General features: G+C 41.8%; 1 protein-coding gene across 1 annotated transcript in view; it reads right to left on the bottom strand.

Annotated features, from left to right (window-relative positions):
• The window catches only part of srpx (sushi-repeat containing protein X-linked), a 98903-nt gene that overhangs the window by 11530 nt on the left and 72202 nt on the right, over positions 1–15171 (bottom strand). The window contains exons 7-8 of the mRNA XM_063049878.1: positions 13615–13794; positions 3949–4082 (exon numbers count right to left, since the gene is read on the bottom strand). Of these exons, the coding sequence (XP_062905948.1) occupies positions 3949–4082; positions 13615–13794 (314 nt within the window). The remainder of the gene's footprint in view (positions 1–3948; positions 4083–13614; positions 13795–15171) is intronic.

Below are 15171 nucleotides of genomic sequence, written 5' to 3'. Positions count from 1 at the left end.
AAACGGCACAGCATTAGATGAGACCAGAGCAAGAGGATACAGAATAGGATCTTCGTTATTCACACTGTGTACCTCTGTAAACACATGAAAAACAACAAATGGTATCAGTGACCTGCAGCTGCACACTGTCACGTGGGAATACGATGTGGCGAGAATGAAAGCCTGTGCTGAGGACTAAACAAACCTTGTCACAAGATGCCCAAGAATGACTAGGGAAGGGAGCCAAGAGGCAAACTGATCACCAGAACGACTGTGGTCTTGGTAAAGAGAGTCTCTCAGGATCGAGCCAAGTCAACACAGGAAGTGTTCAGAAACAAAAGCTTCCAACTCTAGCATTAGTGGGTAGAAAAATGAGAAGCAAGTCTGCAAGAAAAGAACTATAGCGCAGTGACAACATCACTAAAATCAGTTACCAGGAAACTACATTATGATTAAAAAACCATTAGCTTCATTAAAATCTTTCAAAGGAGGATATGTCCCAACGTCATTTGGCATGCACTTCCTCTGTGACTGACTTTCTTCAAAATAGACCAGCCTGCCACTCAGTTCAGGGCCAATTAGGGATAATATAAACAATACTGCCTATATCCCGTAGACAAATAAAAACAGGAAGCGCCTCCCGACATAACAGAGCCAGGAGCATTAGTAATGGGCCTTATTTACAGTGACCAACAAGCTACCCAAACTGACTGGTGAGACCTGTGCAGGATAGAGCTTTTCTGAATAGGCCCAACCCTGACTTTGAATGTAGTTTCATAGCCAAAGAACAGCCTGGGGCACAGCTGAAAATGTGGAGGAGATAATGCAGATTACTCCACTTCACCAGGTGACATGCCTCTGGTTGTCCAGCCCTGCAGGTACAGTAGTGTTGCCTGGATCTTCTGAGGCAGGGGATGTCTGCTGATGCAATGGCCAGCAGATTCTGTTGTTTTGCGTTACTGCACAGCCAGCTGCCCAGGTGAGTCACTTGTGACAAGTTAGACAATTGGCAGACAGCCATCTGCAGATATTTCAACTTACAATTACAAAAGGTCCTTAGCTCCAGGCGGCTTTCAGAATGTAAAAGGCAAAGAGAGGAACACATTTCTAGTGTGTACATTCCACAAATTCCACTCTGTCAAAGCCCTTGACATTCTGGGTGACCCAGTCAAAAATGGGGAAATTAATATCTCCACTAATACAACCGTGTTATTCTTACAACTATGAGCAACTTCTCTACACACCTGCTCCTCAAGTCCTGCTCACTTATCAAAAAGACAACACCCTCTCCTTGCTTACCTGTACTTCTGTCAGGCCAATAGCATCTGTATTCTGGAATATTAAGCTTCCACTTCTGCCCTTCTGTCAACAACACACACAAAATGCTGCAGGAACTCAGCAGGCTAGGCAGCATCTATGGAAGAGAGTAAACAGTCGATGCTATGGGTCAAAACGCAGACTGTTTACTCTGCTGCATAGATGCTGCCTGGTCTGCTGAGTTCCTCCAGCATTTTGTGTGCGTTGCTTGGATTTCCAGCATCAGCAGGTTTTCTCATGATTGTGCTGCCCTTCTCTCAGCCATGTTTCTGTTATGGCACAAACATCACAATCGACAGAGCTCATGCACATTCTGAATTCATCTGCCTTACCTGTTAAACCTTGTGCACTGAAATAAATGCAGGTTAACTGAGTACCCTTGACTGTGCCTCTGCCTCTGGCTTCTCTAATTACTAGACTTGCTCTTGCTGGTTACTTCTTTATCCCATGACTTGATCCTGGCTCAGACACACACACACACACACACACACACACACACACACACACACACACACACACACACACACACTCTCTCTCTCTTCCATTTAACACTTGTAAATTTCCCTGCAAGTTCTCACTCTAGTTCAAATGCAACCTGTCCCTCTTGTTTTAAGTCACTTTCACTAAAGAAGAGATCCAAGTGGTGCAAGACCTGAACCCCTACCCCCTGCACCAGCTCTTCAGCGACAAATTCCTCTGGCCTACCTTTCCATTTCTGACTTCACTAATACATGGCACCAGGAGTACTTCCTTAATTTTCCTGGTGGTCACCCACCTATCTGAAATCTGTGCCTTGGGCAGGATCACCTCAGTAAAAGTCTCTCAGATGCTCTATAATGCTCTCAGAATCCTGGATGACCCTGAGTACACCCAAATCCAGGCTCCAGTTCTTTGACCTGGTTTGTCAGCAGCAGCAGCTAGGTGCATTTCCCACAGATGTAGTCATCAGAACGACTTCTCCCTAACTTCCCACATCTTGCAGGGCCAGCATTTTATGGCCCTAACTGTCACGTTGCCCACACTGAATCAAGTACCAAGGATGAATAGGAAGATAAAACCTTACTTGTTCTTACCTGTGTCTCTCCACCAAAGCCTCTTGAGCCAAAGCCTCAACTCTCCACTCTTACACAGGCCCATTCTCACAATGGCTGCTCCAAAATGGCCAATCCACTTAACTTTACTTTCCATTTATTGGATAAAATTATTTGTTCAATTGGCCAGTCAACGAGACCTCCCTTTTCAAATGTTCCTGCTCTCTCACCCAACTCCTTCACACTGAAGCCTCTTGAGCCAAAGCCTCCCCCACTCACACACTGGTTAGCTCTCACAATGACTCTCCAAAACGGCTGCTCTGCTATATCCTGCTTCTCATTTATTGGCTGCCTGGTCTCCCATTTAGCCAGTACAACTGCTATAAAGCTCTGCTTCTATTCTTCACTTGCAAACTGCACCAGTCAGCAGCATGTTGTAACGATACTCTTACAATCATGAGACAAAGGCAACAAGGAGTACACAGCCAATCTACAAGCTGGCCCTGCTTTACCTCCACTAAACAAAGAACCCTCTTTATGGTCCTGGTCTAATTACTATTCTTTCTTGCCTTGTCATGAGATGTTGATCTATTGTCTGCCACCCCAGAAATTTATTATATATATCCAGTTTTCTGCTATAGTTTCTTTCTCAATTTACACAGCAAATCAAAGTGGAATGACCACATACCAGGCAGCAGGGAAGTTGTTTATATAATCATAGAAAATTTAAGACAAAAGAAGCCATTGATCCCATTCTGTCTATGCCAGGCAAAAAGAACCCAAACTTTTCTTCCAGCACTAGCTGAAGGTCCTGCAGATCAATGCTCTTCATTTGTGGATCAAAGGACTTTATCCATGAAGCCTCTGCCCGTCTTTCAGACAGTGAGTTCCAGATTCCTACCAATTTCTCAAATGAAAAGTAATTTCTCATCTCCTCTCCGATCTTTGATCAGTTACTTTAAACCTACACCACCTGGTTTGTGACCACTCTGCTGAGGAAAATATTTAAAATGAAGGACTGTTCCCTAGTCCCCTCATAAATTTACCCTTCCAATAACCTCTGCTATTCCAAAGAGACTAATCCAAATTTAATCTGATTTTTCATCAGAGCTACAATTTTTAATTTCTGGCAACATTTTTGCGAGGTTCCAATGCAATCACATCTCTCATGTGATGTGGCAGATAATACACAAGCTGCAATCTGTGAGTGTTACATATTATTCTCCCTGTTCTTGCCTTCTAGGTGTTGGCTAATAAAGTAAAGTGACTGCACATGCTTTTTTCAACTACCCCACTGACCCATCTTGTTTACACGGAACTGCCAAATGATTTCACAATAGGTTTGGTCAGCAGTTAAAGACGAAGAGCTCTTGCTGTCAGCCTATTAAATGGGGCCAAAGAGATCAAACACTCAATACCAGCACGCGGAACTGCATGAAAAGAAAGTCAGACAAAATACACAGCACTGGGTAATATACAAACAAAAAGAGGAATCCATTAGCAAATCTACACATTATTGAATTCTTCATAGTAAAAGTCAATTGTAACGAAACTTTAGGTGTCCTTGTTACCAGAGAGTGGTGGTAGTTAAAGGGTGGCCGATTCCAGAAGCAAACATTACCTGATTAATTCCTAGCTGAAATCGATAGTAGTGATTGGCAGCAGTGGGAGTGGATATAATCAGCAATCGACGTTTCTCGTAAAACTGCTCTAGAAGTGCCGCTGCTGTGGTAACACGCACATTAATGTTCATGGCTGTAAATTTTAAAATGAATCATGTATAAGACATAAAGGTGAACCACGAAGTATATCGAAGCTAATGCAAGAGTGAAAGATGTGCATCAGTATCTCTGGAGGCAAAGTAAAGAAAGCAATCATTAAGTGTTTGTAAACACGAGGAAATCTGCAGATGCTGGAATTTCAAGCAACACACATAAAAGGTGCTGGTGAACGCAGCAGGTCAGGCAGCATCTATAGGAAGAGGTACAGTTGACATTTCGGGCCAAGACTCTTCGTTAGGACTAACTGAAAGGAGAGCTAGTAAGAGATTTGAAAATGGGAGGGGGAGGGGGAGATCCAAAATGATGGGAGAAGACAGGAGGGGGAGGAATGGAGCCAAGAGCTGGACAGTTGATTGGCAAAAGGGATATGAGAGGATCATGGGACAGGAGGCCTAGGGAGAAAGAAAGGGGGAGGGGGGAAGCAAGAGAAGATGGGCAATAATGGATGGGGTACGAGGGGGAGGTGGGGCATTAATGGAAGTTAGAGAAGTCAATGTTTATGCCATCAGGTTGGAGGCTACCCAGACGGAAAATAAGGTGTTGTTCCTCCAACCTGAGTGTGGCTTCATCTTTACAGTAGAGGAGGCTGTGGATAGACATGTCAGAATGGGAACGGGACATGGAATTAAAATGTGTGGCCACTGGGAGATCCTGCTTTCACTGGTGGACAGAGCGTTTGTAATTAGGTTTCCTCGAGGTGAGAACTCTGTTGATCAATTGGAGACATTGAAGTCAAAGGTATCATTCCACTTCCGAGCTGCAACAAGCAAGCAGTTGAAGTTAAGTGAAAACTAAAAATGCTGGTAATTACTCTGCAGTTCAGACTGCATCTGTGGGAAGAATAGAAGAATTAAGAAGGGGTTTCTGACAAATGGTTTATAGTCTAAGTGTTAATTCCACTATTTGCTGCTATTACGTACGTGTCTCTGGGCCACATTATTACAGCACTGGTTCTCAGTTTTTCTAAACTGCCGTCTGGGTTTGGTAAAAGATCATTTTCTCCTGGACCGATGACCAGTTTTCAACTGGAATGTTAACTTTGTTTTCAACTTCATCACTGCCTGTGAACGTTTGGAATTCTCTATCAAAGACTGCTGTGGATGCTCAGCCTTCAAATATATTTTAAGATCTTTGGATACTAAGGAAATCAATAGTAGGATGAGAATACAGGAGGACTAAATGATATGTTCTGTAACATGCTTTAAGAGATTATTATGCATAATTAGGACTCAAAGGATTGGAAGTAACATATCAGCATTGAGTGAGGATTGGTAATTGAATAGAAAATAAATAGGTCCCAAATATTATGATATACCTGGATTAGTGCTATGTGCTCAACTATTTATAATTTATATCAGTGCCATGGATAAGGAGTTCAAGCGTAATAGAATGAAATACAGTTTAAATATAAATGTTGTGAAAATGATACAGGAAGAGACTATAAAGAGTTGGAAACAGCCTAAATTCAGGCAGTAACATGACACTTGGAATATAGAAACATAGAAAATAGGTGCAGGAGTAGGCCATTCGGCCCTTCGAGCCTGCACCGCCATTTATTATGATCATGGCTGATCATCCAACTCAGAACCCCGCCCCAGCCTTCCCTCCCCTGACCCCCGTAGCCACAAGGGCCATATCTAACTCCCTCTTAAATATAGCCAATGAACTGGCCTCAACTGTTTCCTGTGGCAGAGAATTCCACAGATTCACCACTCTCTGTGTGAAGAAGTTTTTCCTAATCTCGGTCCTAAAAGGCTTCCCCTCTATCCTCAAACTGTGGCCCCTCGTTCTGGACTTCCCCAACATCGGGAACAATCTTCCTGCATCTAGCCTGTCCAATCCCTTTAGGATCTTATACGTTTCAATCAGATCCCCCCTCAATCTTCTAAATTCCAACGAGTACAAGCCCAGTTCATCCAGTCTTTCTTCATATGAAAGTCCTGCCATGCCAGGAATCAATCTGGTGAACCTTCTTTGTACTCCCTCTATGGCAAAGATGTCTTTCCTCAGATTAGGGGACCAAAACTGCACACAATACTCCAGGTGTGGTCTCACCAAGGCTTTGTACAACTGCAGTAGTACCTCCCTGCTCCTGTACTTGAATCCTCTCGCTATAAATGCCAGCATACCATTCGCCTTTTTCACCGCCTGCTGTACCTGCATGCCCTCATTCAATGACTGGTGTATAATGACACCCAGGACTCGTTGCACCTCCCATTTTCCTAATCGGCCACCATTCAGATAATAATCTGTTTTCCTATTTTTGCCACCAAAGTGGATAACTTCACATTTATCCACATTAAATTGCATCTGCCATGAATTTGCCCACTCACCCAACCTATCCAAGTCACCCTGCATCCTCTTAGCATCCTCCTCACTGCTAACACTGCCACCCAGCTTCGTGTCATCCGCAAACTTGGAGATGCTGCATTTAATTCCCTCATCCAAGTCATTAATATATATTGTAAACAACTGGGGTCCCAGCACTGAGCCTTGCGGTACCCCACTAGTCACTGCCTGCCATTCTGAAAAGGTCCTGTTTATTCCCACTCTTTGCTTCCTGTCTGCTAACCAATTCTCCACCCACACCAATACCTTACCCCCAATACCGTGTGCTTTAAGTTTGCACACTAATCTCCTGTGTGGGACCTTGTCAAAAGCCTTTTGAAAATCCAAATATACCACATCCACTGGTTCTCCCCTATCCACTATAGTAGTTACATCCTCAAAAAATTCTATGAGATTCGTCAGACATGATTTTCCTTTCACAAATCCATGCTGACTTTGTCTGATGATTTCACCGCTTTCCAAAGGTGCTGTTATCACATCTTTGATAACTGACTCCAGCAGTTTCCCCACCACCGACGTTAGGCTAACTATAATTAAAATAAGTTATCTATTTTGGTATAGATAAAACAAATATTTTTGAAAATCTGAGAGACAAGGAATTATTGGCTTTGAAGACATGTCCAAACACTAGATTCATTGTACACTAATGCAGATGTACACCAATTTGGAAAGCAAATGGACGCATGATCTTCACTGCATGTTGGCCAGAGAATGAGAATTAGAAAATAGAACTATGTTAATGAAGAGATTTGGCCAGGCTACATGTGGAATAGTGTGGACAGACTTGTTCTCCTTAATAAATAAAATAAATATCTGCTTACAGAAAATGCAAAAAAGATTCACTGAGCTGACTTGATGGAGGCAGGTTAAGTCAATATTCTCTCTGGAGCTTAAAGGGAGAGGCAACTGCTTTAACAATAATTATTAAATCACAGGCAACTTTTCAAATCCTTGTCAGAGTTGATGCTAGCAGCTTGTTTCACCAGGATAGAATCCAAAAAGGTTGACCATTTAGAACTGCATGATGGACTGGGGGGGAAACTCCCCCTTAAGGAAAGCAAACCTTTTCAATTCTCTACCACAGATGCTGTAGGTTCTCCTCCCTAAGGAGTCAATTCACGGGTGATCATGTGGGAAAGTTTGAGGTAAAAGATCAGACATAATTTTATGGCCAGTAAACTACTGCTCCATTTAGATTTTGCACTATTCTTACTCTGTAGTAAGCATACTGCATTCTGCTCCGTGGATGCCTTGTTTCCCATGGTTTCTGTGTCTGCATCACTTCAGAATTCACTCAGCCAGTGAAGTCATCATCACACCTTCTACCCACCTCCTCTCCTTTCAGGCCTTCCTTAAATTCTAGCAATTTAACCAAATATTTGGATGTGAAGAATTTCCAGGAATTCGCCAGCATTCTCTGGTTTAGTATCACAAGGTGGTGAACTGCAGCAGATCGGAGCCAGTTACAGCTAGAAGGCTGGTGAGGGAAATTAAAGACGAGGCTAAACGGGTAAAACCAGAATTTTTCAGTCCTTGGTTGATTATAATGGATAGCAGGGTGGAAGGAGGATCATGTTAGGTCGGGTGGATGGTAAAAAAAAAGGAAAGGAGAGAAAAAAATTAAAAGTGTAGATTACATCAAAGCCACTGAAGAGTCTTGATTGACTTTTGCAGAAACAATACAAATCTTATTTTGAACCCTATAAACCTACAGCTATTTCAGTAGGCTCTGGATATATTAACAATGCAAAAGCACAAAAAGCCAATTAACTGAGAATGTTACAATTAAGATTGAGCATTTGATCAAAATACAAAGCAGAAATTGCACATAAAATTTTTTAATGAATCTTGCACGTTTTTGTCATGGTCTGAATTACTCACCTTCCAATCAATTAAGTGAATCTTCGAACTATTTGCTCGAGGGTGTAAATAAGTAACTGGCTATGCTAGCATAAAGTAAATGGAATGAGAAGATTGTAATGAAAATGTTGAGTTGAATTATCTATTTTATACTGTAAAAGCATAATATATATGAATAAATATTTGGTCATAGGAGTGTAATCAAGCTCTATGTGCTCGTTGGGCAGGAAGGCTCTGTTACTATGCTCTATCACAAAATAAAGAATACTTTTTTCTTTAATAAACATTAAATCTCTTTTGCTTTGCTATGAAGAATTGACCTTAACATTTCCTTGTACATAATGTGTAACTCTCATTTTCTCTAGCAAAATTCAGAATTACAATAGCTTATGATTTTTTTTCCATAAATAAAAAAACAATATTTTCACTGCTTTATGAAATAAACTGGAGAAGTAAAACCCAGAAATCTGTTGATGATCAAACAGTTATGGTTTCACAGTGTGACACAGGAGCACTGTAGACAGATTCTAAACGCATTGTTAGCAGATCATCAGGCATTACTCACACAATATCAATGGCTACAGTACATTGGAAATCAGGGAGCAAGGTAACATGCATAGTGTCATGCATTATAGTGTGTTCCGCTAAGTTTTAAACATATTGAAGCATACGTACAGAACAACTGCTAATTAGACTGTCATAGAGCACTACAGCTCAGAAACAGGCACTTCAGCCCATCTAATCTGTGCTGACCTGAGTTTATGCCCAGTCCCACCTCCCCACACCTGGATCGTAGATGTCCATACCCCTCTCATCCATGTATCCATCTAAACTTCTCCTAAATATTGCAACTGAATCTACATTCATACCTTCTGCTGGCAATGTGCTCCATACTCACACTATCTCATGTGACGAAGCTCCCCCTCAGGTTCCCCTTAAACATTTCACCCTTAATCTCTAACTTCTAGTTCTAGTCTCACCCAACATCATGGGAATTAGCTTATATGAATTTACCCTATCTATACCCCTCATAATTTTATATCCTTCAGAATATCCCCCACCCCCACACCTCATTTTTCTATGCTCCAGGAAGTAAAGTCCTAACCCATCCAATCTTTCCCTATAACTCAGGTCGTCAAGTCTTGCCAACATCCTTATAAATTTTCCCTGCACCCTTTCAGGCTTATTGATATCTTTCCTGTAGGTACGTGACCAGAATTGCATTAAAATACTCCAAATTCGGCCTCACCCAAGTCTTATATGCCTTCAACATAATATCCCAACTCCTGAGAAAAATGCTCAGATTTATGGAGGTCAATGTGCCAAAAGGAATATTTTAATTTTGACTGGGGATTCCTCGGCTCCTTCCATTTCCTCCCATACTTTAAGATGTTGTCTGGTAGGCTAATCGCTCCTTGTCAAATAACCCAAGTCTAGGTGAGTTGTGAAGAGAACCAGGGGTAGCTGATGGACAGATGAGAGGGGATAGATTACAAGTGGAGGAGCAGGGTTTTAATGGGATTGCTGACAGCTAGTAAGGACTCGATGAGCCAAATGGACTCTTCAAAGCCAGAAGTATTGCTTAATGGAAAAGTTAAATTTTAAATTAAATTACACTCGAGAAAGCAATCGCAGTTTATAGATGTCTTGTGTAGTAGCAGGAATGTGGCAAACTTTTAAATTAATTGTTAAGACGACAACAATTCCCGAGAATTGTTGAGAATAGACCTCAGTTCCCAAGGAGTCATTGGGTTGCATAAAGGGAGAGCGAGTTTAAGAGAAGTGAGCGGGGACAGCCAGCACATTTTGCAGGCCACAGTTCCTGAGCAGACATTGGACTGTGTAGAGTGAGAGAAAGTTTAAAAGAAGCAAGCCAGGGCAGTCAGCACATATTGCGCATCACAGTTCAAGGAGACACTGGATTCCATAGAGAAAAAGAAAGCTTAAAAGAAGTGAGTCAGAGCGTCAGCGCATTATTTTGCATGCCTCAGTTCCTGAGGAGTCATTGATTGTGCATAATAGGGCACTTGGCAAGATCCAATTTAAAAAAAAGGTTACGTTTAAGAGGCGTGGCCACTGTGTGAGTGGGCCTCTGCTGGAATGCAGAGTTGAGACTTTAGCTCTTAAAGGCTTTGGTGAGGAAGGCGTAGGCGGATTTTTTTTTTATTATTTATTCTTATTGCATGTTTAGGACAGTGGAGATGCCCAGCAGGATAGTGGAATACTCCTTTTCTGGGATGTGGGAAGGCAAGGGGACCTCCAGTGTCCCCGACAACTACACCTGCAAGAAGTGCATCCAGCTGCAGCTTCTAACAGACTGTGTTAAGGAGATGGAGCTGGAACTGGATGGTCACTGGATCATTCAGCAGGTTGAGAGTTTGATAGACAGGACATACAGGGAGGTGGTTACACCCACGGTACAGGGGACAGGTAACTGAGTGACCATCAGAGCAGGAAAGGGGATAGGCAGCCAGTGCAGAGTGCACCTGTGGCTGTTCCCCTCAACAACAAGGTTGGGTACTTTAGGTGGGGGATAATCTAGCAGAGGAAAGCAATAATGGTCATATCTCTGGCTCTGTGGCTCAGAAGGGAGGGGGTAGAGGAGGTGAGCTGCAGTGATAAGGGATCCATTAATGATAGGAAGTTCAGTAGACGAGAAGGTGATGGTCCATGTCGGTATCAATGGCATGGGTAAGATGGGTGATGAGGTCCTGCAAAGGGAGTTCAGGAAGTTAGGTGCTAAGTTAAGGGACAGAACCTCCAGGGTTATGATCTCAGGACTGCTACCTGTGCCTTGTGCTAATGAGGCCGGGAATAGGAAGATCATGCAGTTTAACACATGGCTAAAGAGATGGTGCAGGAGGGAAGGCTTCTGATTTTTGGATCATTGAGCTCTCTTCCAGGAAAGGTGAGAGCTGTACAGAAGGGACCATTTGCACCTAAACAGAAGAGATGGGTCAAATATCCTAGCAAGATGGTTTGCTAGAGCTGCATGGGGTGGGGGGTGGTAAACCAAAGTTACAGGAGGAGGAACACCAGAGCACCAGAACAGATAATGCAGTGGATGTGGAGAAAGATTTTGTAAAGCCTATATAAAAATCAGGAATGAAATAGTTGAGCATGGTGGGACTAATGTTCTGAGCTGTGTGTATTCCAGTGCAAGGAGTATTGTAGGAAAAGCGGATGATCTTAGGGCATAGATCAGCACATGGAATTATGACATTGTAGTCACTAATGAGAGATGGTTGCAGGAGGACAGGACTGGCAGCTCAGTGTTCTGGGGTTCCATTGTTTTAGACATGATCGAGCAGGAGGGAATTAAAGGGGAAGGGATGGCATTACTAGCCAGAGAAAATGTGTTGGCAGTGATCAGTCATGACAGACTGGAGAGCTCATCTAGTGAGGCTTTATGGGTAGAAATGAGGAATAAGAAAGTTATAACTATGTTAATAGGATTATATTATAGACTGTACAGCAGTCCACAGGATTTAGAGGAGCACATTTCTAGAGATTACAGACTGTCACAAGAAGCATAAAGTTGTGATATAGGTGATTTTAACTTTCCACATATTGACTGGAACTCCCATACTGTGAAAGGACTGGATGGGAAAGGGTTGTCAAATATGCTCAGGAAAGTTTCCAGAATCAGTACGTAGAAGTCCCAGCTAGAGAGAACGATACTAGATCCCCTGTTTGGGTATGAGACAGGGCAGGTGACAGAAGTTTATGTAGGGGAACACTTTGCATCTAGTAATCGTAATACCATTAGTTTCATGGTAATTATGGAAAAGGATAGGTGTGGTCATCAGGTTGAAATTCTAAATTGGAGAAAGACCAATTTGATTGGCATCAGAAAGCATCTGACAAATGTGGATTGGAACAGCTTGTTTTGTAGAAAAGGTGTCCTTGATAAGTGGGAGGCCTTAAAGAGCGAAATTTTGAGTGGAGAGAATTTGGACGTTCCTGTGAGTATAAAAGGAAACTTGGTGTTTGAGAGATATTGAGGCTCTGGTTTAGACAAAGGAGGAGCATAGCAGGTATAGGCAGGTAGGAACAAATGAGGTACTTGAAGAGAATAAGAAAAGCAAAATAACACTCAAGGAGGAAATCAGGACGGCAAAAATACGGGGATGAGGTTCCTCTAGTAAGTGCGGTGAAGGAGAATCCTAAGGACTTCTATAGATATATTAAGAGCAAAAGGATAGCAAAGGAAAAATTGGTCCTCTGGAAGATCAGAGTGGTAATCCATGCACGGAGCCGAAAGAGACGTGGGAGATCTTACATGAAATTTTTCCTTCTGTATTTACTCAGGAGGTGGACTATAGAAGTCTATAGAAGGGATCAAACGTACTTTTTCTGTTTGGAACTCAGTTATTTAGAACTGCATCATACAGTGTCAATTCTCATACTCAGTCTCTCAGCAGTTTTGGTTTGTTTTCAAGTAACTGCTACAGGTAGAGAGGGTCGTAAAGAAAACCTTTGGTATAACGGCCTCGTAAATCAATGTATTAAGTACAGGAGCTGGGACGTTCTGTTGAAATTGTATAAGACCTTAGTGAGGCCTAATTTGGAGTAGTGTGTCGAGTTTTGGTTATCTACCTAAAGGAAAGATGTAAATAAGAATGAAAGAGTGCAGAGAAAATTTACAAGGATGTTGCTGGGACTTTAAGACCTGAGTTACGGGGAAAGGTTGAACAGGTTGGGGGTCAATTCCCTAGAAAGTAGAAGATTGAGGGGAGATTTGATGGGGGTATACAAAATTATGAGGGGTATAGATTGGGTAAATGCAAGCTGGCTTTTTCTGCTGAGGATGGGTGAGAGGTCATGGGTTAAGGGTGAAAGGTGGAATATTTCAGGGGAACATGGGGGAACTTCTTCACTTAGAGGGTGGCAAGAGTGTGGAATAAGTGCTTCATGTCAACATTTAAGAGAGGTTTGGATCGGTGCATGGATGGGAGGGGTATGGAGGACTATGGTCCTGGTACGGGTCAATGGAACTAGGCAGATTAATAGTTTGGCATCGACTAAATGGGCTGAAGGCCCTGTTTCTGTGCTACGGTGTTCTATGATTCTAAGACCACTTGACCTGATGAACCTGAAATGTTAACTCTGGTTCTCCCTCACCACGAATACTGCCCCACCGGCAGTACGTTAAGAGCATTTTCTGTGGCTACTGCATCTTTAAGATTGTTTCACGATCGACTGTGGTTCATTCATTGCACCCTGTACATGAACACATGCACCAACATTTTGATTCCTACAAGAAATTTAACATTTGATCTCTCAAATCTACTTACGTGCACAGACTGGAGCAGATGCTGACCAGGCACGGTTGTACTGACAGACACTTGCTTTGCTTCCTTTCAATTCAAAGCCACCCACACAATTAAACTCACAGGTGGCTCCATAGTTATCCCCATCACTGGTGCATTTCATGTAGCCATTATCTGGTGGAAGGAGCTTCCCACAGCGTCTAACTGACAATAAAAATAATTCGAAGTTCAGTTATCATAAAAATAAAAAGCACTGTCACTCAATGTGTTTAGTCATTTAATTCTGCAGATGCTGGAAATCTTGAGCAAAGTGCATAAAATGCTGGAGGAACTCAGCTAGCCCTGATGAAGGATTTGGCTATCTACTATTTATTCCACTCCATAGATGCTGCCTGGCCTACTGAGTCTGTGTTACACAATGTCTTCTTTTTTTAGTGGACAACTTATGGATGATATTTACAGCAAAATTTCAAAACATATTTCTCTTGCTTTATAAATATCATGTCACAAAGTCTTTCTATAACTTCATTTATATCTGTTACTTAGATCTGACCACATGTTAAAACACAAACATTGGAAATATTTATATAGGCAAGCCCTGCATATGGCTATGGCCATATGGGTAAACAGGAAAGTACTTTTGTAGGATGCACAAATCATAATCTTCACTAATGTTGAAATATGGAATAAAATTTGCTCTCTCTGAATGTATTTCTTCAACTCGCTTTTCTTGATGCATGCACAAACTGCATGGTTTTGTTTTGCATAAAATCACAGATCACAGAACGCAAAGCCATCCCACAAAGGAGTCACCTGCAGTCTCACCCGGCCAATGTTGACTGGTTCTACCAGCAGACAGTAAAATACATCATAAAAATCCATGTAATTTTACGTCAACATTCCAATGACATCAAGTCGAAGGCCCACAATTTAAAAATCTTTCAGACTTTCTTATTAGTTACCCTGGCTCTGTCACAGTAACCATACCTTTCAGTATTTAAAACATTAGGACTATACCTTTGATCAAACTCCTTTTAATACAATCAAGATTATAATTCTGGTCTTCTGTTATGAAGACCCAAGTTACAATTATATTTCGATTTATAGCTAGATGTCCTTAATATACTATACAACTTGCATTTATTAAAAAAGGGAAAGAGTAAATCTCAATTACCCATTGTTTCCTAATTCAAGAGAAATCATTACTCTTTTAGTTAATTTAACCATTAGAGTTGTGATTTAAAATTACAATTGCCCAATCAAAACTGAAAATATGCTCCCTAAACATTAGGCTGTTTGGCACCGAACTCCAAGTACACACTAGACACCAACAGGAGCTGTTTTCAGATGATTAACCGAAAAGTTACTGTTTGCAAATATAGTATCACAGAAAAGCTAGATCTTTCTGCAGTGCTTTAAGGGCAAATTATTCTGGCTTTTTCCCCTGCAGTTTATTTTGGAAAAAATCCAGGGGTAAATTCATCAATCACAAGCAGGAAAGTCCACACTAGCACTAGAAATATGTTTTTTTTTCTCCAATGCTGGCCACCACTCTGCCTTTGATTTTTGTAGGCAGTTTAA

This window comes from Mobula hypostoma, chromosome 6 (genome assembly GCF_963921235.1).
Source record: "Mobula hypostoma chromosome 6, sMobHyp1.1, whole genome shotgun sequence".
Classification (NCBI taxonomy): domain Eukaryota; kingdom Metazoa; phylum Chordata; class Chondrichthyes; order Myliobatiformes; family Myliobatidae; genus Mobula; species Mobula hypostoma.
Note: the sequence above shows the minus strand (reverse complement) of the source record. Positions and strands in the feature narration are given on the sequence as shown.